Genomic DNA, 26,256 nt, shown 5'->3' with positions numbered 1-26,256 from the left:
TGAATTTTTGAATTTTTTTTTTTTGATTATTGATTTTACTTTTATTCTATTTAATTTTATTTTTACTTATTGATTTTTTTAATATAATTTTGTTTTGTTTTTTATTCTGAATGTTGTCTTGTCTTGTTGTACTAACCCAATATGAACTTATACTTTGGTCTGAAATAAAGTATTATTATTATTATTATTTAGAATAAGAAGCAACAGGGCGCAAATACGTTTTTTGTGTCATTATATGGCACACTTCACTCGACTTTTCGCATTTCCCGCTCTTCGTATACCGAAATTATATAATTATAATAGGGAAACGCCATGCTATACAAAAAATAGGCACCCGGTTTTATTTATTTTTTATTTATCGTCTTTCTCGTCGATAATATTGAAAACGAGAAGTTTCTCTTCCTAAAACGACAAAATTCGACAAAATTACGATGTCATGTTAGCTTCCGTAGAGATAAATATCACAGATCACTAAAATTTAATGATTATCTCTTCTATTGACGTAACGAGAAGAGTATCACGTGCACGCATGTTAGCTACTGTAGACATAGAGACATAATACGAGAAAAGGGGTAGACAAAATTTTGTCGTGGCGCGCATGCTAGGCCTGCTGGTATCTAATAATTGGCCGTCCGTCTAAGCTAGCGGGTATGTGTACGTTCACTGTACACACTAATACAACTACATTGTATAAATTTCGTACATCAAATAATAAGTGATGTTTGATGGCTCTGGGATTTTGGACTATTAAAATAAATAAATAAAGGTGCAATCATTGAAAGATTGACCAGTCTGTCAGTCTTTGTAATATACTGGATACTCGAGAATGACACATTGCATTTCCTTTTAATTATTTCTTTTTTCATTCATCGATGCACACAAGGAAAACAAGTATTTGAAAACAATTTCGTTTGATCTGTTCAGGTGGCCACATAAAGCCCAAACTATCGGTTAATTCCCGAATCCAAGCATTATGTACTAACTTATATAACGTAAGTTAAATAATAGTTATGTGTTATCTGTTACTTGGCATCTTGAATGTTTTGCTTATTTTTACCATGAAAAGATCCTGTCAAAAATCAGCCACAAATAACTTCGAAATAACGAATTACCTTCCGTTATATCCAATTGGTTCGCCAGCATATGAAAGATCATCCTCATAACGTCTACTTATATCTTCATTGCTTCCTAGAAAACAAATAAAAATACCAAATGAATAATAATTTTAATTCTAAACTACTGAGTATTAGTCTCATGAATATAAACTTACCGGACTGATTCGAATGCGAATATCTTCTGCACGATGGGCCACGACAACTTAACAGTTGTTGCAATTGGTTATGAAAATATTCTTTCTCCGATGATGTTAAATATTTCACTCGGTTTTGTGTTTCAAAAGGATCTGTAAAAATAATAATAATAACTCACAAGCACATTCATTCTTAGTTGTAGTTATCCTTCTATTTTATTATGACTTATATGCGCAATAACTTTTCAATATTTTATACATAATAGCTAGCTAGAAATAGTTTTATTTGTGCCGTTTTTAAGTTAAATGCAGTATCCTTAAGTTGTTCATAATAAATTCAGTCGTTTGTTAGATAATTTGAAAAATATAATACTACAAACAAAAAACATACCAATTCGTAAATTGTAATAAGTTATTAATCCAGTGACGAATTCGCAATAAAGTAGGTTATGTGTGGCGTTGATTGTTCTAACGCAGTTGTATGTGTTATTTGAAGAGCTCATACAGAAACAAAAAGGTCCAGCAGTCCAAAGCGGAGCGGTACGCCAGTGGTCATTGTCGTGTCGGAAGCAATTCATGCGTTCCGATTCACATAGTCTTTCCAATTCCGCCTGAAAGTACAACAACCTAAATACAAATTATGATACATGTTTATCTTAGTAAATAAATCTTTAACTGTCTTTTTATTACATATCTTAATTGTGTATTAAATCATCATCATCATCATCATTACAGCCTATACAGTCCACTGCTGGACATAGGCCTCCACAAGTTTACGCCAAAAATAACGGTAACTCATGTGTTTTGCCCATAGTCACCACGCTGGGCAGGCGGGTTGGTGACCGCAGTACTGGCTTTGTCGCACCGAAGACGCTGCTGCCCGTCTTCAGCCTATGTATTTCAAAGCCAGCAGTTGGATGGTTATCCCACCATCGGTCGGCTTCTTAAGTTCCAAGGTGGTTGTGGAACCTTGTTATCCCTTAGTCGCCTCTTACGACACCCACGGGAAGAGAGGGGGTAGCTGAATTCTTTAGTGCCGTAGCCACACAGCAGTGTATTAAATAAATGTATTTTTTTAAATATATACGGCATACAACGGCAGATTTGTAAGAGTTATAGGCTATTTAACATCACACTAGGAGAAAAAAGTAATTAAAAGTAACTAGGAGAAACAAGTAATTATATATAAATCACATGAATACCTTCTTTTTCGCTTTCCTCAACTTCTTTCGTAATCTCTGTTCTTTCAATTTCCTTCGCTCTTCTCTAGCTTTTTGTGCAGCTTCCAAATAAGAATGGCCCACTGGTTTTACTTTACTGTAATTTTTTTTATAAAAAATAAGTAAATATAGAATAAAAATCTAAGTAATTAAATATATAAGAACATTTTGACACTGAAATGAAAAAATACCACCCACCGATTCTCCTCACAGTAACATACATGCTGATCTTCATTTTCAATGAATAAAGGATGGAGTCTCTTTTGAAACACGTCTGGTGGTTTGCCAAATATGCCATTCTTATTAGAACTTCCCTTATTTGGATTTCTTTGTTCATACTCCGATGCATCGAATCGTGTAGGTCCTAATGTACCAACAGTCGTCCTAGGTCTCGTCGAGGGGTTATACGTGCTAGTGAGATAACTAACTGTCGTCACTGGTTCTATTGTACTTGATTTATGTGCAGAAATAACTTTATCTGCTGCTGAACTATAATAATGTAAATTCGAAAAAAAGTCAACTGGTGTTGTTTTCCAATCACTCGTGACTTGGGTTAGATTCTCGTTAAGTTTTGTATTTTTTGTGGTATATGCGTCAGTAAATTGAGAAAATTCTGTTGCTGTTACATCACCAAAAACTCCCGTGACACTTGGCTGCGTGGTTTTTTCGTCAATTAAATTTTGATCAAATAAACTTTGACTAGTTGTAACTGTTATAACTGGAGATATCAGTGATTCGTCTTTATGATTAGTCTGGTTTGTATCATTACTAATATCTTGATTAGAAATATTAATTAATCCCATACTTGTCTCCGGGGACGTTTCATTCTTTAACTGCGTATTAAAAACGTCGTCTTTAGTGTTAGAATTTACCGTCGGTAGTATGTATTCGTTTGACTGCCTGAATTTTTTATCAAACAAAGTTCCATTTCGGTGTTTCGATTTGAGCCTATGTAAACGATTTTTTCTAAAATTTTCTTTAGTGTTATTTTCATGACTTGCAGTCTTATTAAGCAATTGGTGGCTTAAATATGTCGGTGTTATCGTTTGTATCTCGACTGCAGGTTTACTAATTTTTAAATGCCTTTTAATTTCCTTTAAATCTTCTAGTTTTGTTCTCAGCTGCCTTATTTGGTCTTCTAAACTTAATCTATTCGTGTGCCATGCCTTTAAATCATTATAAATAACTTGTGAACAGTTAACTGTTCCATCCTTTTCTATCTTACATTCTAGTGACGATTCATTATTATTCAACATTGGATCGTTTTTTTGCTTATGTTTATTACGATTCCAATGTTGTGCTTTTCTTTTAGTCCTCTTATGATCTATATTTTCTTTGGTACGTTCATAAGCCTTAAGAAATGCCTCAGTTTCTTTTATAAGTTTATCTATATTGTTAACAATGTTTCTGTTCTCCGATTCATCAACAAATTCATTTTTAAAGCTCAAATGTCCAATACTTGGATTCTCTTCTAGAATACTGTCAACAGTGTCGGGTTCGAAAACGTCATTATTTAATGATCTTTTGCTTCTCGTATTATTGTTATCTTTTTGTACTTCAACTGGTCGCCTAGCAATGGTACCATCAGTTTCTAATCTTGTATATACCAACCCACTTGGTGTGAAACAAGCACATTTTTTTGTACTCATCTTTGGTTGTGAAGTGCTTATCTCTGGCTAAAATATAAATAAATATAAATATTAGTATTTGACAATCTTATTAATATTATATACATTTTAAACATAATAGCTTAAAGTCACCTCATATTTGCATTTGTGTTTACGCCATCGTCCATTGACCAGGACACATTTCCATTTTCGTCCAATGGAGCAAGGAGCTCTCAATTCAGCTTTAGAGCATTCTGCTGCTAACCGAGCTGCTTTGCCATTTACTAAACTACTTTCAATATCTGTGAAAAGGTTAACATATAGTATATAAATTTTTATTTTTTTCCATTTTAGTTATAATAAATATACCTGAAGTAGGTAGGTAATTAAGATTATTAGTACCAGCTTCTTCAGCATCCAAAACCTTTTCTAAACTCGCTTCGAGTATTGGATTGTGACTCTCGTTGGATATAAACGGCGCCGATAATTTTAAGGGATCTCTTGTCTCTACGCTATCCTAAAATTAAATTATCATAATCAAAACATTGAATACGTAAAGGATTTTAATTAAAAGAGAAGCTATAATTCTTACACTATCGTCATCATCATCGTCGAGCTCTAAGAAATCATCTTCAGAATCGACATCAAAGTCAACCTTTTCTGACGACGTATCTTGTGGTTGTACAGTAGTTGACTTTTCGTTCATCTCTTGGCTATATTTCTGTGCTCGCAATCTTTCTTCCATTAAATGAGCTTGAGTTTCTCGACGTCCAGAACTGTATTTAACCAAATAAAATTATAATGTTAAAAAAATCTTGTTGACGCATATTAAATAAAGTTATTTGTAAACTAAATATTGGATAAATTTTTAAGCTGTCCATTGGAACATTTATTACAAAAATTTCTGACTGTCCAGGTCAGGATTATACTTGCCACTTGTTTAAAATTTGAATTTTCACAAGTTTTGACGTTTTAATTAATACATTAAAGTTTTTAAGCATAAATGTAGGGAGATAAAGATCTAACAGGTACAATTTTAAGCGTCGAGTGCCAGTGCAGAGATTTTATCAGAAAAAGACAAGTCAACTCTAAGCATTATAATTATTGGACGACTAAACAAACAATAGAATACTAAAGTTAGATTCCACGTTGACCTCTCAACAAGAAATGTGTCCGGCCAGTGTGCTGCAGCAGCTCGTCTACGTCTCGGTTGAAGTAAAGGTAGTAAAGAACGACCATCCATGTGTGCTGGTGGTTCTACTCCACCCATATCTAGGAATGTCGGTGCCAAATCAATATTTAGTACTATATCGTCTACCCTGAAACAGTAAATAAAACAAATATATCTGTTGTTATAAGTGTTCTAAATATATTAGTGGTTGTTGTAAATCATTTAATTTGATTGATTGTAAACACTTTAATTTCAGAGCAATTTAGGCGATGGCCTACTTAGTTCATTGTTATATGATGACGTAGTTCATTGATGTTCATTGATTAGTGGTAAAATTAGTTTTTGTTAAGTGTACAATTATAGATTAAAGTTCTTTTTAAATACATAGAAACATAAATACCACGAAATAACAATAATTACCACACAAAAATTAATAAAAATTTAAAGTTTTTCATTTAATTGTTTTTCAAACTCAGACGACGTACGTAAACTATATTAAGTAATTAAAAAGTTATTGATTCAGCAAAATTAATGACAATCAAACTTATCATTGCCTTGATTTCCGTACTTGCTGTATAATTAGTTTTAGCGTTCTCAATTTCATATATTCACATGACTGTATGTCTCAGAATTTCTCTTAAAACATGCAGATTTCTTTGTGCTTTCCGACTTTGCCGATTACAACTTGATACGTCACACAAGATAAAGTAATAAAAAGTGTACATTTTATAATTAAATTGTTGAAATAATGTCGTTATTTCGAGCTGTACATTAAAATACTTACACTGTACCCGGTTCGACTCCAGGACCACGAACAAGGAACGGTACACGTATATCAAACTCGAAGGGAAAGCTTTTCCCTTTAACCAGTCCAAACTGGCCCAGATGGTATCCGTGATCTGACGTGTAAACTAGGTAAGTGTTATCTAACTCTCCGAGCGCTTTGAGCTCCTGATAGACTCGCTCGACTGCCTGCAATTTAAGGACTGATATAATCGACATTCGTCCACTGAATTATAGGATGCCTGGAGATCTAGAACCAAGCATGCTAGATTCATCATGAAGCACGCTCGAACAAACTCGTCTTTGTTCGAATATCGTCTTAAAATAATATGTAGTTTTCTATGAAACGTTATTTCAAATGTTTAATATAAATAAATGAATTTCATGATATTTATCCTGTTTAAGTGTAATTGATATAATTACACGTGCAAGTAAAATATGTACCAAAAAGACAGTAGCTTTAATAGTAAACATACCATGTCAACGCTCTGTAGTGTCTGCAATCTCTTGGTCATTAGAAGATCTGTGAATTGTCTGTGAATGGGCTTCATTTTCTCCGTGACTCGTAAAATCCATTGCTTGTCAGGATTTGGAGCCATGTCGTATGTTGGTGTGCTACAAATAATATGTATTTATTATTACAATTATATCATGTAAACATATAGCAATTTGTATTCTATGAAGTTTGTTCAAAATCATAATCAAAATCAAAAACTTTATTGAAATAGGCCCCATGAGCACTTTCGAATCGTCATTTTACAAATTAAAACTTTAAAAATGAGTATTATTTTTGTAATAGTAAAGCTACAGCCGATTCGGAATGTAGATTATGCAGAGAAGAATCGGCAAGAAACTCCGCAGTTACTCTTTTGAAAAATAATATATAAACTGTGTTTTAGTAGAAAATTAGTAATATCTTGCATGAAATACAGCGTCACTAAGTCCACTAAATCCTTAGAGTTCTAAAAAATGCTGTTAACAGTTTGCACAACCCAAGTATATTTTACTACTTCCACAAAATTTTGTTTGATGAATATTGCTAGTTTTTACGTCTTTTTAGTGTGTTTTTTTCTTCTTCTTATTATTGATATTATTTTTGATTTAGTGTGTATGGAATATATTTCTCATCTGTCTTCTAATCTTGTATTTTTTTTCTTATTAGCTCTACCAACAACTCTGTAAAATGATTAATAACTATTTTGTCCCATTTTAAAAATGACCTTTATGACGGTTTAATGTGAACCTCGTTAACAGTTAGAAAATACACAATCCTTTAAAACAGATACTGTAATTGAATAAAAGGCAAACGGATTCCTCTAAGAGGTCCAACAAATTGAGTAGGTATTTTAAAAAATTTCTTATTTTTTTTTTTTTGTAATATTAGCAAACAAAATTACAATATGATGCCTTTTTTCTCTATTTCTACTTCTAAAAAATAAAGCGGATCTTCATGTCATCAATGTTACATAACATTAAATTATTCGTAGGTTTTTATTATTTGAGTATTAACTTTAAATAATGGTTTAAAAGATAAGATGGAGAGGAATATTAATAGAGCTGCAAACACATTTAACGCGTTCTCATAATTCTTAGTATAATATCTTAATTCCTTTTTATAAATGAGAAAATTATCTTTATTGTATCTTTATTATATAATATTTTACGTATATTTGTTTTGCATATTAACATTAAAGTCGTCGGTGTTCTTAACAAAGTTTATAATGAAACCACAAAAAAACGCATATCAATGCGACCGCAAAAAGGAACAGATTTAAGTTGTTTTCTTCTACGGGTTAGCAATAAATAACTCAGTTGAGTCAAAACATATGTAATTTACTTTTATTGCTATTTGTTTGCAAGTCTTAATAGATCTTAGTATCTAGTCGAACCTACATGTATAAATGTACGACTTATGTAGTAGACTTAGTAGTTAGTATTAACAGTGAGTTATAATCAAAATATTTCAATACTAAACTAGCCCGTTTGCGCAGTTTGTAGTGCTTTTTGGTCCGCGGGTTGTGGTTTCGATTCCCGCCTGAACCTGATTGTAATATATGTATATAAAAACACATATCAAACATATAGAAACACATGACTGTGTGTATGTGTAAGGTAATTATTTATTTTATTCCCAATCATGGTTTATATTTTTCGAAATATAATTATAATATATATAATATAAATATGATTTTTATGGCATCTAACCTACTCGTTTAATTTGGCCAAGAAAGTTAAGTCGTACTAGAACGGACTCACCTTTTTAAAATGCAATCATTGGCGAATCGAAGACACATGCTCGACATAGTTTTTCTTTATAAGATTGTTAATGGCTCTTTAGACCTACCCGAACTACTTTCACCGTCGAATTTTTTGATTCCTTATAAGCTGCCAAAAATATCAGTCCCATAATGTTTTAAGAAGTTCGAAATTTAATACAAATTTAGGCAAAATGCTCCTTTAAATAAATTTGTAAAAGAATTCAACGAAACTGCAAAAATTGATCAGTTAGACCTTTTTTCAGACAGTCTCTACAAATTTAAGAAGGAAATTATTATGATATACTCGTAAATAGTGGGTAAACATGTCAATTGTCATATAGGTGTTAATTTTGTGTACAACTTTTGATTTTTTATTTAATTATTAATTAAGTTTATGATATTTTTCTAAATGATATTATGTATTGGTTGTTTTAATTATTAATTTTTAATTTTTATGACATTGTTGAATGAATTTTATATATAATTATATATCATCATTCCAGCCTATTGCAGTCCACTGCTGGACATAGGCCTCCACAAGTTCGCGCCAAAAATGCGCGAACTCATGTGTGTTGCCCATAATCACCACGCTGGACAGGCGGGTTGGTGACCGCAGGGCTGGCATTGTCGCACCTAAGACGCTGCGCCCGTCTTCGGCCTGTGCATTTCAAAGCCAGCGGTTACATGGTTATTCCGCCATCGGTCGGTTTCTTAAGTTCCAAGGTGGTAGTGGAACCTTGCTATCCCTTACTCGCCTCTTATGACACCCACGGGAAGAGAGGGGGTGGCTATATTCTTTGGTGCCGTAGCCACACAGCACTATAATATATTAATATATCATATATATTGTTTTCAAATGATGTTAATTATGTATGCACTTTTTTTTAAATTTTATTTATTACTTGTTTTATCTCACAGTTTTTAATTCTAATGACATTTTTAAATTGAATAACTAAAAATTCTTATATCATTTGAGTAATCATGAATTATTATTCTGTTCCCAAAACTATTCTGACTACTGGATCTATTCTATATTGTTCTATTTTAACATTGTTCTCCTTATGTAAATAGAATATTTTTGCCACTGTAACGTACGCGGTCTTAATTTTACTATTATTGATTTGCATGTTGTCGTCACCTTTAATTGTGCTGGCACTTAGTTATATTACTGTTGATTATTATATTTTATGTAACAAAAGTGTACAGTATGTTGGTGATCTTATAAATCAATAAATAAATAAATGATTAAAATATAAACGCAATAAGAAAAGGATTTAATATTTACAACCAACACTTAGAGATTCAAAATTCCGTCCAGATCCAAAATTTACTATCTTTTCTTAACATAAAATAAAAATCTGCACTAGCTTAATAGCAAACACAATTATCGAGGAACAAAAGCTGAATTTAAAATAAAGGGACGAAATGTAACTTATGTATTAAATATGCCCGTATTCGATATATTCAGTCCTATGTCCATAATTAAAATATTAGTTGGAATTGATTCGTTAATATTAGAGTTACAATCATTGGTCAATTAATTTTCATAAACTTTCGAGTGTGTAATGTTTATACGTGCGGATTGGTCAAGATTAGCATCTGGTGAAGTAATGTGAAAATGAACTTTATAGTCGCAGTAGGCTTTAATAAGAACAATATATTATGCGTAGCGGTTTGCCCGATATACAGGCACCAAAGACGCACCCGCCTTGATATTGAATACGACTTTTATCCATACTTTTATTTTATTTTCTTTATTTTTGAAATATAATGAATAAAAACTTCTTTGGAACTTTATTTTTTATTATTTTTGGCGCCTGATCTCCGGGGACAGGTTTGGCGACCACACAAAGCGCCGATAGTTGAATATTAAAAGAGCCGCGGTTGGTCCTGCGTTCGACACCGGTTATCGGCGCCGTGTTGTCAATGTGCCCATTAAATAAATATAAATTAATAGTCTAATTTTAATTAATACACCTTATGAAAAGAAAATATGTTTTTGCGAAAAATTATAAGAGAAAGAAATACGTAGGTATTTTAAATAATGTAAATCTACGTAAATTATTGAGAAGTAAGAGTACATATTTTTTAACCGAGTTCAAAAAAGGAGGAGGTTATAATATAATAACCGATATAAACCGATTTTGATAATTCTTGTTTTGTTGGAAAGGAGATATCCCAAGGGTGGTATTGGAAAGCAGGCAGCAAACAAAATGTATCAAATAGCCACGAAAAATTACATTTTACGATTTCTCTGCTCAGTTGTTGATATGTCTTTCATAACCTTAAATTGGTCATTATGATTTCAGACTCCACAATAAATCGAAACGATTAAAAAGTTTACATGGTAACGGCAAAAGAAACGGAAAGTATAAGCAAGACTTAAAATTGCATCTTTCGGTTATCAAAGTCGAGGCTTCCGACTGAGCAGGATAATATATCTTTTTGTTGCCTTTTGGCAAAGTTTAAGTACGTAATTTCTTTTTTTAAACTTTTTAAGTAACTTCACAAAGTTCATGAAGACATTTGATTGATTGAGCCTTTTACTCAGTACTGGGTACAGGCTTCTTTCTCCGTGTAAGAGCAGTGTTACAGCTTAATCCACGACGTTGCTCCACTACCGCTTTTTATTTGTTTCAAATAGAGGTTTTTTAACGTAATTTTTTTTATACTTGTCTAATTTCAATACGTATTACCGTAATATAATGTAACATAATAAAACTGGATTGAGTCAATTGAGTTGATAGTTGTCACTTTTCTGGTCTGATAATATTGTTATCATCGCCGTGAATGGACGTCAACTGCTGATACCTATCTTCATCTGTTATGTGTATTCTATCTTCTTCCACGAATTTAAACACAGCCAGCCTTTTCTTTTTAACGTAGTCTAGATCTGGTAGAAGACAGTGAAATCGGCGACCTTGTGGAGGGGACGTCCTGCGGCGCGACCAGTCTAATGGCCTAACGAGTAGATTTCGCTTTAAGACCTGTTCTCTCCAAACAAAATTCTTGCCAAAATATTAAATAGTATACTAAAGTTGTTATATTGGGTCTATCAATAGCTGCATCGTTGCACAGATATAGCATCCATGGACGTACCCACAGTGGTGGTGCAAGTTGGGACATTTACCCCATCATGACTCGAAGCTAATAAAACAGAATTTTCAGATTTATAATTTAAATTTGAGATTAGCCAACACGTCCCCAAGATATTATTTAAATAGTTGAGATAGCGAAGGAAATTAAAATAAGATTTTGAATTTCTCTTCTATGTACTTATTGAATTTTTGCATTTATTTGTTTCTGCCTCATCCTTTACAAACACGGTATCATATTATATACTTTATTGCACTCAAAAAATAGATATAAAACATACAATAATAGAATGGTTTATGGCAAAGGTGGACTTATCTCTGAAAGATATTTCTTCCAGTCAACCCATGGTCATGAGTTTCATATAGCGAGGCAAACAGTGCAAGAAGTATTCATTCAGAAGAAAATAAATAATAAATATTAAAAAAAAAAAAACAAAGAAAAAATAAATAAAGTAAAAGAATAAAATTTATATATATATACAAAAATGTAACATACTACATATTAACAAATACATATAAAGATACATACCAAAATACAAATATACATATGCATAAACATAAACATATACATACTCACTATAACATATAAGTAAATACATACATATTCTATAATATACAGATGATTACACATTAGCTAGTGAAAGCAAGTGTTTCTTTAATTTATATTTAAAGGAAACAAGGGAAGGATTAGTTTGAATGACTCTTGGGAGTTTGTTCCATAGTATCATGTCCAACGTCAGAATCAGCGGTGATAATATGCTCGCAAAAATATAATACGACTTTATGAAAAGCGTAGTTTCTTGTTGATTCTTCTCTGCAGAATCTATATTCAGAAGTCTGATATAATTTTAATTTAAAAAAAATACGATTTTGATTTTTTTATTTTGAAAAGCGTCAAAATTGACTATAACCTAATATGATAATGAAAGAGAGAGATTGTAATGATCGTCGAAAAATTGTTAAATAAAGTATGATTATAATAAACACTTTCTATATTATTTACACTCATAGCTAAACGGTTTTTTGTGACTTTGATTTCGACATAACATACTATTTCATCGTCAATACTTATATCAATTTTTTGAATAAAAGCCAAAAACGCTGTACTTTTAGTAGGTACATGATTTTTGCTGTTAAAGCCATAAATACTGCATAGAACTAACACGAAAATATATAGTATTTAGAATAATATAATAATAATATTAGAATGAATTTAAGCTAAGAATTCTCATCAAAGTAACCTACATGTTTTAACATCGGTAAGTATACTAAATTTGCTTTTTCATAGCCGAGGGACTAACGATGCACAATTTACACGTTAAGGTTATATTTAGCATAATATGCAATACAATACCTACGAGTACTCTTCAGTGTATTGCTTAATATTATACGAATGCACTGCGATGTAACCGTAAGCCTTTTTTACTTTTATTGCTGTCGTTTCACATGTTATAGGCAAATATTGATATTCATAAATCATCTTTCAGTTAAATTACGCATATTTTCTAACCGAATAAGAAAAGTAAACATACAGATGTCACATTTAAATTCTAGTACGAAAATTATATAACAAATCTTTTAACCTTCGTAAGAATTGACAAAAAAAAAGAACTAACAAGCAAACAAATTAAATACAAAAAAGTCTTATTTTTACCTTTAATTATATCATTTGTCTTGTCAAAATTGAATCAATCAATCTTTTTAGAAATTCAAAATACTAAAATCCCAGTTAAAAGCCACTCAATATAGTTGAATTATATTGAATATGTTTAAAATAATTAATAACTACCAAATTATTAAACGTCGCGTGTTCAATATGAGCGGGCAATGACAAACATTTAAATAGACCATCAAGGTATTTGTCGTGCTTCGTGCATTTTCTTTAGTGCTAAGTGTGTTTTCATTATCAACACAGAATTTTCTTTTTGTTGGGTGTTGTTAAATGCTATTTGCAATTATTTTCATATCAGCGGCAGCGTCGTCAAAACCGACGTGATATTTATCTCAAATTAATGCTGGTATAATTTGTATCAATTGATTTATTGCTGCTTATATACGTAATCAAATTATGTAGATATTAAATCGAAGTATAACATTACCATTTTAAGTATTATATACTTTTGTAGCAGATTATAATGAACAAGCTATAATTGTCATTATTACAAATTTATTGTATACTGGTATATAGGTATTATAAAAAATATTTTTACAATAATATTTTCCTCCACCTCATACAAAAAAAAAGTCCTACTGCTTTTGTATCAAATAAATTTACAAAGCGATTTATCTCAAGCGTTAATCAAATAGTCTATTGGAAAATTTTTGTGAATGATTTTGCGTTCAATTTAAAATGCAATGTAAATTGAAGCCGCATCGACAACTTTCTCAGTTCGAGGCACACTTGAAATTCACAAGCAATAACAAAGCACAGCTGCTGCATTTTCTGTCGTCAGCATCCTGCGCTGTCTTCATGGAATTCATGTCTGTTTCCAAAGCTGACTATTTGTGAACGGCGACAAATACGGAATATTAAATTCGACATCTCGAAATATGCAAACTCGAGTATTCAACTCATAAATCTTGCTTATAAAATGTTTCGTCTTCTTTTTTATACGCGTTCTCAAACGACGTCAGATGAGTGAAAAGTTTACTATAGATGAAAAGAAACGAAAACAACGCTGCGTAGGTATTTTTAATCAGATCCTTCTTAGTACTCAGATGCAGTATTTTTCATACAAAGATACTTGTATTAAGATACCTCTTATAATGTGGCCTAAAAATCTACACTTTCAATATATCAAAATTCAATAAAAGCATAGATAATAAATAAATCGGAGATGATATTGCAAATAATTTATAACATCCCAAAAAAATTTAAAAGCATAGACCGTAATCCAGAGCTAAATATTCTTATGAAACATAAATCAGCAGCAAGGCTGAGTGCCGGTAAAATTATTCAGGGCGCTCCGTAAAGTACGAAGTTGGGTACGCGAAATTTCCGAGTAGCGAAAAAACAAGGTCGGGCTCAATGCTTTAACACTTTTTATATGGATACATGGTTCCGTGGATAATGCGTCTCGTCATCTGATTAAGGTTCGATTTGCCATAAGATCTAAACATTTATGCAAAAAGAAAAAGGAACAGTACATCGTTTATCCGCATAATGCAAGCAAGCGATGCGTTACAATCGGTCAGTCATATAAAACTATAAACTATAAAACGATACAGGTATCTCTTAATTTTTAATACTATTAATAGTATTTGCCTTTAACTAAATAGTTTTTACACAGGAATTAAGTAACTGTATTGTATTCTAAGTTGTTGTTGAAATTGGGAGCTTTAGTAATTTGGGTTATTCCTCCTCTTACTGATTTGTGCACTGCACTTCCTCATACTGATAATACGTGATAAAACATTTTATGTATTAATAAATTTGACTAAAAAAAGATTCTTTACAACTGTTGCGTCTTAAGAGGATTGTTTAAACAATTGTGTAAGAGAGATTTTAACGATTGCAGTTCTTTTGATAATGCTTCACACAATGTAATGAAATTCACATCACCATATAATTTCTTAAATAAATGCCTGCAACGATGAGAAGGAACCCCACAAACAACTTCTTAAATATTTAAGAAGAAGTAAAATGGCCGCGCCCGCAAAAAATTCGGAGCAATTAGTATTTTGTCGAAATATTTACAGAACAAGCGGTCAAATAACAAGACTGGCGTTTTAATTGTGGTTTCAAATAACGGAATGATTCTACTTTCTCATCTTCAACACTAACTTGTCGTTTTTGTCTCCATTCATATGAAATAACTTTTTTTAATTTTCAGAAATATTTAAAGGTTAGCTGACCCGACAGACATTGTCTTGTCTTGCTAACTGTTAAATGCGTGAAATTTAAATATTCGTTAATTTTTATTGTGCAATTTTCTTCATTCCTAATTCAATAAAACCTTCCTCAAAGGTCCAGCCATTGTTGAGTTTTGCTTAGCAACACATTTCGCGATTCATTTATTTTTGTACAAATCACACTAACAATAAGTCGTTTGGCGTGCCGTTCTTAGGTCGATCGAACCGTCGTGTTTCGTTTACGCGTGATCATTTACGTAATACTAAAAGATTAAAATAACGAGAACGGGGTATCTCCTGGCAACAGGAGGCCCTTTATTTTAAAATGTTTTCCCCCCAAACGTGTCAAAATCCCCCAATGTCGCAATTACCCACTCAGTCTCAAATGTCTAAAGTTCCAAATGTATCAAGTTACGCCAACGTGACATCCACAACATGTTTCCCCAAAAAGGATCAAGCCATCATTTTGGACTCAATCGAAGGTATAACTCTCAGGGAGTACCTTATTGCGCTGTCATCTATAACTCCAGCTTCAACTATACGGTTTATATCTCGCATATCGAATGCTCGAATATGTATATATTTAGATAGTAAGAAAACAGCTGATTACCTTATTGAAGAAAAGAAAAACGTCACTATAAATAAAAATTTATTTGAAATTAAATCTTTGATTTCTAGAAATAAAAGAATAGTTCTTTCAAATGTTTGCCCAGTTATACCAAATAAGGTTATTGAAGAAAAATTTGAAGAGATGAAGATTAAAATAATGTCTCCTATATCCTTTATGAAAATTGGGGTGAGCGATCCAGGTTTCTCTCATATTTTAAGCTTTAGAAGGCAGCTATATGTTAGCCCTGATGATGAATCGCGCCTCCCAGAATCAATTCAACTATCCTATGAAGGGACAAACTATTGGATATACATTTCAAATGATGCCTTAAAATGTTTTTCCTGCAACACAATAGGGCATTTAGCGAAAAATTGTCCACAGAATAGAACAGTACCCCAAGCAGCTGTTTCTGATATCAAGGAATCCGATAATCATTTTGAAGAGGTAATTAAGCAAATTTTTGAAAGAAACGATGATCGTATATTGGACCCACCCAACACTCCGCAAACTGTACAAGAACCACCCTCACAACCGATTCCATTAAATTCGAAAGGAAAGAAACGTATCCATTCCCCAACAACTAGTGAACTATCAGTACCAGATATACAGTTAAGACAATATGTAAAAGGGCATGAATCTGATATAATTGAATCGGAAACAGATGGAACAGAAAGTAATGTTTCAATGGATGACATCGTCGTTAAACCAAAAACAAAAAAAGAAATTGAAGAAAGATGACATGAGAACTGAAGAAGAAGTTTGGAAAGATATTGAACATAATATGGCAGAAATAAACAGTGACAACTTATTCCCTATTAATTTAGATCAATTTATTAGCTTATTGGATAATGCAAAAGGAAAACAAAATGTGAAAGAATTAACATATACTTATACAGATAATATTAAGGGTTTAATCATAATGTGCAATAAAATACATAGTAAGTTAAATAAGAGTTTAAAAAACAGATGTTCGCGTTTGTCCAAAAAATTAAATGAAATATTAATTACTGATGCAATTGTACCTACTTACAAAGAGAATTAATAGTATGTTACTTCTTTATACTTAATTAATATAAATATAATACATATTTATCAATTTATTTCATGGATGTGTTACAGTGGAATGTTAATGGATATTTTAAAAGATTAGAAAACATAAAATTGTTGATTAATCGACTTAGTCCAACTTGCATTTGTTTACAGGAAACGAATTTCACTTCTAATTACTGTGCTTCAATTAAGGGGTATGTACACTTTTTTAAAAACCGTTTACAATGTGACAGGGCTAGTGGAGGCGTAGCAATCTTTATCAAACCATATACTATTCCAGAAATTATAAATGTAAACACCAATTTAGAAACAATAATAATTAAAATCAAATATCCTTTTACTGTTACTATATGCAATATTTACCTTCCAAATAGCAGTGCACTTAATATTAGTGATTTAAATAATTTGATATGTCAACTGCCATCACCTTTTATAATTATGGGTGATTTTAATAGCCACCATTTTTACTGGGGATCTACTAAATGCGACACCAGAGGTAAATTAATTGCTGAATGGCTCGATGATAATAGTGATATATTATTATTAAATAACGGACAACCTACACATTTTAATGGTAATACGGGTAACACGAGCAATATAGATTTAACTTTGGCTTCTCAAAATATATCATCATATTTTGAATGGAACGTCTTAGACGATTTATATGACAGTGATCATTTCCCAATTTTTATTAAAACATTAATAAGCCAAAATTTACAAAATAATAATATATGTTTACCAAAAAAATGGAAGTATGACAAAGCTGATTGGTTAATGTTTTCTGAATTGGTTAATCAAAATATTCTTGAATTACCATCTCCACTTTCCCTACCCGATTACCCTATAAATGATATTATTGAAAAATTTACTGGAATAATTTTACAAGCAGCAAATTTATCCATACCAAAAACTACAGGTCATATGAGGAAAAATAATCTACCATGGTGGAACGATGACTGTAAAGTCGCAATTAGGGCAACAAGAAAAGCCTTTAAACTTTTTAAAAAGTATGCAAGAAATGATCCCAATTCGATGTATAAAATTGACTATAAAAAAAAGAGAGCTTATCATAGAAGACTTCTAAAAGAAAATAGGAAAAGATATTGGGAGAGTTGGGTATCCACTATTAAAAATCACACTCTTGTTGGGGACCTATGGAAAAAAATACATCATCTTAATCACCGTAACATTAGACTTGACAAAATTGTACTTGAGAAACCTGATGGTTCATTTGCATCTGACCCAAAAGAAACATCCTATATATTAGCAAAGACTTTCGCTAATAACTCTAGCTCTAATAACTATGATGATAATTTTATTCACTACAAAAATACTGAGGAAACTATACAAAATTTTGAAATATTTAACAATTCCAACCCAATAAATGGTAAAATATTAATGAACGAAACGACAATGGTTCTATCTCAAATAGGGAATTCAAGTCCAGGGCCAGATAATATTTCAAATATTATAATAAAACACCTCCCAACAAGTGCCCTTAATTTTTTACTTCATTTATATAATTTTATTTGGCAAAAGCAGGTTTTTCCAGATAGCTGGAAAGAAGCCTTAGTAGTGCCAATATTAAAACCTGGAAAAATCCCAAATTTACAAACTAGTTATAGACCAATATCCCTAACATGTAATATGTGTAAAATATTGGAAAAAATTATAAGTAAAAGAATTAGATGGTACATTGAAAAAAAGAACTATTTATCTCCATTTCAATATGGATTTCGTCAATTTCGATCAACTACAGACCATTTAATGAATATTGAGAGTGAAGTACTTGACAGTTTTGCCAATGATTATTTCACAGTAATAGTAGCTCTTGATATTGAGAAGGCTTATGAAATGGTTTGGAAGCATAAAGTTTTAAAATCTTTACAAAATATTAATATTAAAAGAAATGCCTTAGCATTTGTTAAAAACTTTCTGACAGCAAGATCAATAAAAGTAAGAATCAATGACACATTATCAAACTCTGTTTCTATAGAAAATGGTCTCCCGCAAGGCTCAGTGCTCAGTGTAATATTATTTTTAATAGTTATTAATGATGTTTTCTCTTGTATTGACAAGCCAGTAAAAGGATTTTTATTTGCTGATGACTTGACAATAACATGTAGTGGTAGAACACTGAAACCCATATTTACATTAATCCAAAAAACGTTAGATAGTCTTCAACAATGGGCTAACAAATCTGGTTTTAAATTTTCAAAAACTAAATCTGAATTCTTAATTTTAACTAAAAAGAGAAATAAATCAAGAAATTTACAATTAACTTTACATAATACGAAAATCAAAGAAGTCAATAACTTAAAAATATTAGGTTTAACATTCGATAGAAAAATGACATGGATAACTCATATAAATCAACTAAAATCTGAATGTTATAAAAGACTGAACATAATTAAGGTTTTATCATCAATTACTTGGGGATCTGACCGAAAATGTCTCATTAATATATATCATGCGTTAATTCGACAAAAACTAGATTACGGCTCTATTATATATGATTCTGCAAAAAAGAGAACCTTGAATTCCCTAGAAAGTATCCAAAATACTGCACTTCGCCTTAGTATAGGTGCATTTAAGACTAGTCCTACAAAAAGTATTTTAGCTGAAGCGGGAGAAATACCTTTAGAAATTAGACGGAAGCAACTGGTAATCGTATACATTGTTAACATACTATCTCAACCTCAAAATCCTATTTTTAACTATTTTACTAAAATAACATTCTTAAACGCACAGTATGATTCCAGACCTACACTTCCTCAACCTTTACGAATAAGAGCTGCTAAATATCTCGAGGAAATTAACCTTAGCATACCATCTATCTTAAATAAGAAATTGCTGTCATGTGGTCCTTGGGAAAACCAAGAATTTCCTATAAATTTAGAACTAGCTAATAACTTAAAAGATGACACCCCTCGAGAACTTTACAAAAACTTATATCATGAAATAAATAGTAGGTATAATAATTGTAAGCTTTTCTTTACTGATGGGTCAGTTATGAATGGAAGATCAGGTTTTTCAGTTGTCTCAAGTAATAGTAGTTATCGATATAGACTTGGCGACTACCACTCTATTTTTAGTTGTGAATCATTAGCTATACTTAAAACATTAGAAATTATATGTAATGAACCTAATACGATAATGTATTTAATATATACAGATTCAAAATCATGTCTTACAGCTTTGCAAAATAGAAATAATACAAATCCCTTAATTATTGAAATTAAACAAAAAATGTTAGACCTCCTAAGTAATAACTATAACTTTCAAATAATATGGATCCCAAGTCATCAAGGGATATCTGGAAACGAAAAAGCTGATCTAGAAGCTAGAAATGCAACTTATGAAAATGATATTTGCACAACAATAAAATCACCCCCGTCAGAAATTCAAAAATATTGCAAACATAAAATTAAAAGTTTTTGGGATCAATATTGGAAAACAGGAAATACAAGTAAATTAATCCATGTAAGAAATTCTATTTTCGATAAATCCCCAATTTCATTCAGTAACAGAAAAGATCAAGTTATAATAACGAGACTACGTATTGGACACACTAACTTATCACACATACATTTGATAACTAAAACTCCAAAAAATAAATGCAAGTGTGGACAGGATATAAGTGTCACTCATCTTTTAATAGAATGCACAGCATATAATAATGAAAAACAAGTATGTAACTTACCCAATTGTCTTAAAGATTGCTTGAATGAAAATGGTTGTAACCAAACATTAAAATTCTTAAAAATGATTAATGTTTATAACTTAATATAATATAATATTTTGTTTGTTATAAATTGTGGTCGTTAATGACCTTAGTTGTTAGAAAACGACCTTAAATAAATAAATTAAAAAAAAAAAATAAGTCGTTTAAATTATATTATCTGAGAATATTATTTAATCTGACAGGTTAACCGCAATGATGTGTTCGATATCTTTGCGGTAGGTGCACGTATAATTCATTACAATCCATACGTTATGTGCAATTATTTGTGCAGCTGAAATAATTGACATGAACTGTGAAACGATACTAATAATAATATATATTATAAGTCTATTTATATATGCAGATATGACTAAATTTTTTATTAATATGATCATCAACCTAGTAACACCACTGTAAAGTTATTAAACATCTCGTAATACAAAAGAGAGAAATAAATAAATACTTCCTAAAGTAAAAATTTTGTTACCTTAGAAAGCTTAAGAAATTTACGACTAGAATTATTTGTACATGTCTTTTAGTTAACTAAAATAAGATGATTGTGACTGTGATGTACTACCCTTTCAAACCTCGCTTAGGAAAAGGCGTCTTATATTACGTGAGTAGATGGAACCGAGGTGAATGAATGACATTCCTAGCAACTCCTCAGACTTGCAGGTATTTTTGAATGAGAATGCCAGTGACTTTATGCATATTATGTGTAGGCATAGCGGTTCTTAATACAGCCATCTCGTAGCTACCTTTCTACGAGTCATCTTTTGAAGTTAATTAAAAAATTACTTTAAAAACATTATTATTAACAAAATACACAATTGTTAAAAACTTTTGCAACGTGATCCTATTGACTATAAATATAAAAATTGCTCCAAGAAACGAAAAATTTATAGAGCAATTATTTAAATATTTTTTATATACTATCTGCAATAAAGACGGAGGTTGGGAAAATTTTTACTAATTAACAATATCCCTATTTGTCGACAAATAAACTTTTAAACTTTTTTTCAACCGGAATTTATTCATTCAAGTGTTTAGAATACTTACACCATACTTTTTTCATATTTTTTCAATTAATGCATAATTATGTTCAAAAAAATTATTTGTTGGGACGTACTCGCTTTGGCGGTGGCAAGCGAATCCCCTAGAGGCCGCGCGGAGACTTATTTTCAGCGTTAAATTAAAATTATAAATAATAGAGTCAGAACTCCGGGAGTTAGGGCTTTTTAAAATTAAATGTTAATAGTTTCGGAGTTATTAACAAAAAATGAAATTCCTTTTTAAAGCAACGTTATTTGTTTGATAACTTTGCCATTTTTGCATGCTAGAAAATCCTTCCGACCCATTTTTCTAGACATCATTCCGGATCGAATCAGCTATGGCACGTATTTTTAGGAGCTTTATTTCTATTTAACACATTTTTGAACTTGTTGACTCGACTATTAGTTGTTATTCTTTTGCTACTCATAACTGTTAATAGTGTTTAATCACTTACACAATTTAAAAAAATAAATAACGAGTTTCGTATATTCAAATTATATTATGCAACTGATTTCAGAACGGAGTAGGTAGTTTTGTGTGTATACTATACCAATACAATATTTTCATTTAGTATTAACCGGTTTTAATCAAACAAACAGGATAACGGAGTATCTGCAACAGTCTAATATTAATTTGGTAAAAGTTTTTCATTTTCCCCTTAACCTATCATAATAGTATTAATGTGTGTTTACAAGTTACTGTAGATGCAACTTTTACACGTAAGAAAAGATAAACCAAAATAAAAAATTACTTACTGATGTGTTGTTACATTAAAGAAGAGGTGGGAGAATTGAGGTGCCGAGTCTTCAGGTCCATGGGGTGCTGGAAAAGACATCACAAGAAGAACTGGCTTCCGCGAGAATCTTCGTTTAGAGGCTCGGAGAAATGCTATAGAGTCGTTTGCTATTAAGTCCGGATAGTAATCCTGAAACGAAATAGGTTTTGTTAGTTTATAAACTACTTCAACTATTAACTACTATTTTTATTTTTATTTATACGGTTTCTTAGTATCACTTATGTTATGAAATATTTAACACCACATCTGATATAAATAATTATTAGATGATCTGAATTTTTTAAATATTGTGTGCAATTTTACAATTTTTTTCATTCTATAAGAACCTTCAGAAAAGTTTAGAAAAACATTCGCTATAATTGATCCAACTGATCTCGAGTTTTGTACTACTAGCAACACATTTAGCGATGTATTTTCATTTCTATAGATTTTTTATATTTTTACTAAGTTTAGTTTAAGAGGATATTTTTGCATTTTTTTGCAAATAATGCATCGTCTGTATTAAAATTTTCATGTATACTTTCTAATGATTCATAACACTATCTTATTCTGAAATTCACTGAAATAAATAAAATAAACCTAATAGTGAATTTATGACGCATGTTTTGAATGAATTGAATTGAATTTGAATGAAAAGAAAATTAAATTTGAATCGTAATATTTTTAAATAAGAATACTACATGCAATATTTAAAAAAAAAGATGACGTTTTTCGTGACATAACGGTATATTACGGCCCTTCGTGATTCTGCAGAGACATTAAAGGCATCTAAATGAAGAAGTACTTTTTTATCGTGCAAGTATTGCCGTATACAATGGAATAAGAAATAAATATATTATTATATTTGTGTTCAGTGGTATTTATCTTATATTATTATAGTCGTCTTTGGTGCGACAGCAGCGTCTTCGGTGCGATAAATCCAGCCCTGCGGTCACCAACTCGCCTGCCCAGCGTGGTCAAAACACATGAGTTCACTCCATTTTTGGCGCGAACTTGTGGAGGCCTATGTCCAGCAGTGAACTGTATTAGGCTGAAGTGATTATATTTATATTTATACTAGTTGAACCTGAACTTCGTACCGCTATATTTTTTTTTTCGTGAATATATCGATTTTATTTTTATTTTCTTTTAAACACGTTTTCTGACATTAACGAATATTAAGAAAAATTCAAAGTGCCGCAGTCGTTCTAATTTCATGGATTCGGCGATGCATTTTTATGTATGTAGACAGGTAGATGTATTTTATTGAATCATCAAATTAATCATAGCTAGCTTTATTTCTTCCGTAGCTTTGTCGGTCTGTTTAACGTTTTATAACTAACAGACTTATTAGGTTGTTGTTAAAAAAGGAGTTGGGTGCCATAGCACAACACTACCGCGGTCTTTTGTATTTGTTTAAAGCTATCGAAATTTTTGCACTTCAAAATAATACAAAATATCAAGGTACGACTCATTATGTAATAATATAATTTACTTATTAAGAAAATTAATTTATATTTTTTTATAGCTACAATTATAATACATTACCCTCTGATAGTCGTCGCCATGTTTAATTCTTTTCCCATTCATGTTAACACTGTAGTTGTAGTACTTTGAGTTCATTATAAGACCACCCCATTCACGCCAGCCCGGGGGTATGTATGACCCATTGTACTTATTCAAGTATTTTCCAAAATAACCTGAAACAACGAAACTTATTAGAGACATTGAAATAATTGTTAGACTATTAAAATAAAATAATAAATTCATCATTACAGCCTATACAGTCCACTGCTGGACATAGGCCTCCACAAGTTTACGCCAAAAATAACGTGCACTCATGTGTTTGGCCCATAGTCACCACGCTGGGCAGGCGGGTTGGTGACCGCAGGGCTGGCTTTGTCGCACCGAAGACGCTACTGCCCGTCTTCGGCCTGTGTGTTTCAAAGCCAGCAGTTGGATGGTTATCCCGCCACCGGTCGGCTTTTTAAGTTCCAAGGTGGTAGCGGAACTGTGTTATCCCTCAGTCGCTTCTTACGACACCCACGGGAAGGAATAAATTAACATATTCATAATGAAATCAACATAGAATCAACATTTTTTAACAAACTTTTTATTTATCAATAATTTTCCTTTTAAAAACCTTTATAAAATGGAAACTAAATAGCACAATTTTACTACCGTGCATTACCTAAGATGGTTAAAATGTAAACTCTTATTTTTAACTAGATATATCCAAATTAGAACTTTTTTTTCAATGTCATGTTAATCAATATCTTCCTTTAGAACTGGTGTCAGTATATGCTGTTTTTCTTTTACGAAATTTAATTTTACATAGTTACTAGTTTCACCCCGCTGTTAAATTCTCGCGGGCGATTCGGTATAACAACACTTTTAAAATTTCAATATGAGTTGACTGTCTTCATAACGAGTTTCATAAACGGATAAGAAGTTTTGACGGTAAAGTGTGGGATCATCCATTATCAAACATTCATCCTACAAACTTCCAAGCTTTGGTACATTATAATAAATTATTAAGATTAATTTAGATTTTTTTGAGATAAAATAATTCAAGAAATTCCCAAAACATTATTTGAAATCAATACCACAGCATTATAGTAAAACCACAACCCTTTCGATTCCAGACAGAGGAGTATAATCTAATATTTTTTTTAATTCACTGGACTTATAAACCATACACATACTAATAAACTACACATAAAAATAAGAAAAAATTAGTTTGTTTTTATGAAACCACTAGCCTCAGCAATTACGAGTTCGGTTCTTATTTTTTCATATCATCTTTATATCAATAAAGTTTAGTAAAGATATAAAATATTTATAACTGAGGTAGGGCACAGCAAGAATTTCCTGCTCTAAATCTGGAGCAGCCCGACTGGGGTAGTACGTCGACCTTACAGAAGATCACAGCTAAATAATACTGTTTTCAAGCAGTATTGTGTTCCTGTTGGTGAGTAAGGTGACCAGAGCTCCTGGGGGGGGTTGGGGATTGGGTCGGCAACGCGCTTGCGATGCTTCTGGTGTTGCAGGCGTCTATTAGCTACGGTAATCTCTTACCATCAGGTGAGCCGTACGCTTGTTTGCCGACCTAGTGATATAAAAAAAAAAGAAAAAAAAAATAAAGACATCACAGAGGCGCACTGAACGGATAACCTGTGTCGAGTAAATTATATTGTCAAGCATAAAAACTAAACGCAATGAAATAGAGTTACCAACATCTAGTATAATACCAGGCTAAAAATCGTTGATGAGCAAATAAAAGCCGCAACAGTAATCATTATTCGAGAGACAATAGTTCTGAAATATTAACTTCGGCGATGGAAATGAAAATACAAGGGTTTTTAATTTTCCCAAGGGGCGCGAGAGCAATGAAGTGACTGAACGTTGATTATGTCTATAAGCTACGGTAATCTCTTACCATCAGGTGAGCCGTACGCTTGTTTGCCGACCTATGATATAAAAAAAAAAAATAAAGACATCACAGAGGCGCACTGAACGGATAACCTATGTCGAGTAAATTATATTGTCAAGCACAAAAACTAAACGCAATGAAATAGAGTTACCTACATCTAGTATAATACCAAGCTAAAAATCGTTGATGAGCAAATAAAAGCCGCAACAGAAATCATTATTCGAGAGACAATAGTTCTGAAATATTAACTTCGGCGATGGAAATGAAAATACAAGGGTTTTTAATTTTCCCAAGGGGCGCGAGAGCAATGAAGTGACTGAACGTTGATTATGTCTATAAGCTACGGTAATCTCTTACCATCAGGTGAGCCGTACGC

At 31.6% G+C, this 26,256-nt stretch overlaps 1 protein-coding gene across 1 annotated transcript in view; it reads right to left on the bottom strand.

The window, feature by feature from the left end:
- The window catches only part of LOC123659246 (extracellular sulfatase SULF-1 homolog), a 139,636-nt gene that overhangs the window by 1,910 nt on the left and 111,470 nt on the right, over nucleotides 1-26,256 (bottom strand). The window contains exons 4-16 of the mRNA XM_045594497.1: nucleotides 23,996-24,147; nucleotides 22,428-22,597; nucleotides 6,507-6,645; nucleotides 6,032-6,219; nucleotides 5,231-5,395; nucleotides 4,669-4,852; nucleotides 4,446-4,593; nucleotides 4,230-4,378; nucleotides 2,668-4,145; nucleotides 2,452-2,566; nucleotides 1,641-1,860; nucleotides 1,271-1,402; nucleotides 1,113-1,188 (exon numbers count right to left, since the gene is read on the bottom strand). Coding sequence (XP_045450453.1) covers nucleotides 1,113-1,188; nucleotides 1,271-1,402; nucleotides 1,641-1,860; nucleotides 2,452-2,566; nucleotides 2,668-4,145; nucleotides 4,230-4,378; nucleotides 4,446-4,593; nucleotides 4,669-4,852; nucleotides 5,231-5,395; nucleotides 6,032-6,219; nucleotides 6,507-6,645; nucleotides 22,428-22,597; nucleotides 23,996-24,147 — 3,316 coding nt within the window. The remainder of the gene's footprint in view (nucleotides 1-1,112; nucleotides 1,189-1,270; nucleotides 1,403-1,640; nucleotides 1,861-2,451; nucleotides 2,567-2,667; nucleotides 4,146-4,229; nucleotides 4,379-4,445; nucleotides 4,594-4,668; nucleotides 4,853-5,230; nucleotides 5,396-6,031; nucleotides 6,220-6,506; nucleotides 6,646-22,427; nucleotides 22,598-23,995; nucleotides 24,148-26,256) is intronic.

Source organism: Melitaea cinxia, chromosome 2 (genome assembly GCF_905220565.1).
Source record: "Melitaea cinxia chromosome 2, ilMelCinx1.1, whole genome shotgun sequence".
Taxonomy (NCBI): domain Eukaryota; kingdom Metazoa; phylum Arthropoda; class Insecta; order Lepidoptera; family Nymphalidae; genus Melitaea; species Melitaea cinxia.
The sequence above is the reverse complement of the archived record's forward strand: the minus strand, read 5'-3'. Positions and strand labels throughout refer to the sequence as shown.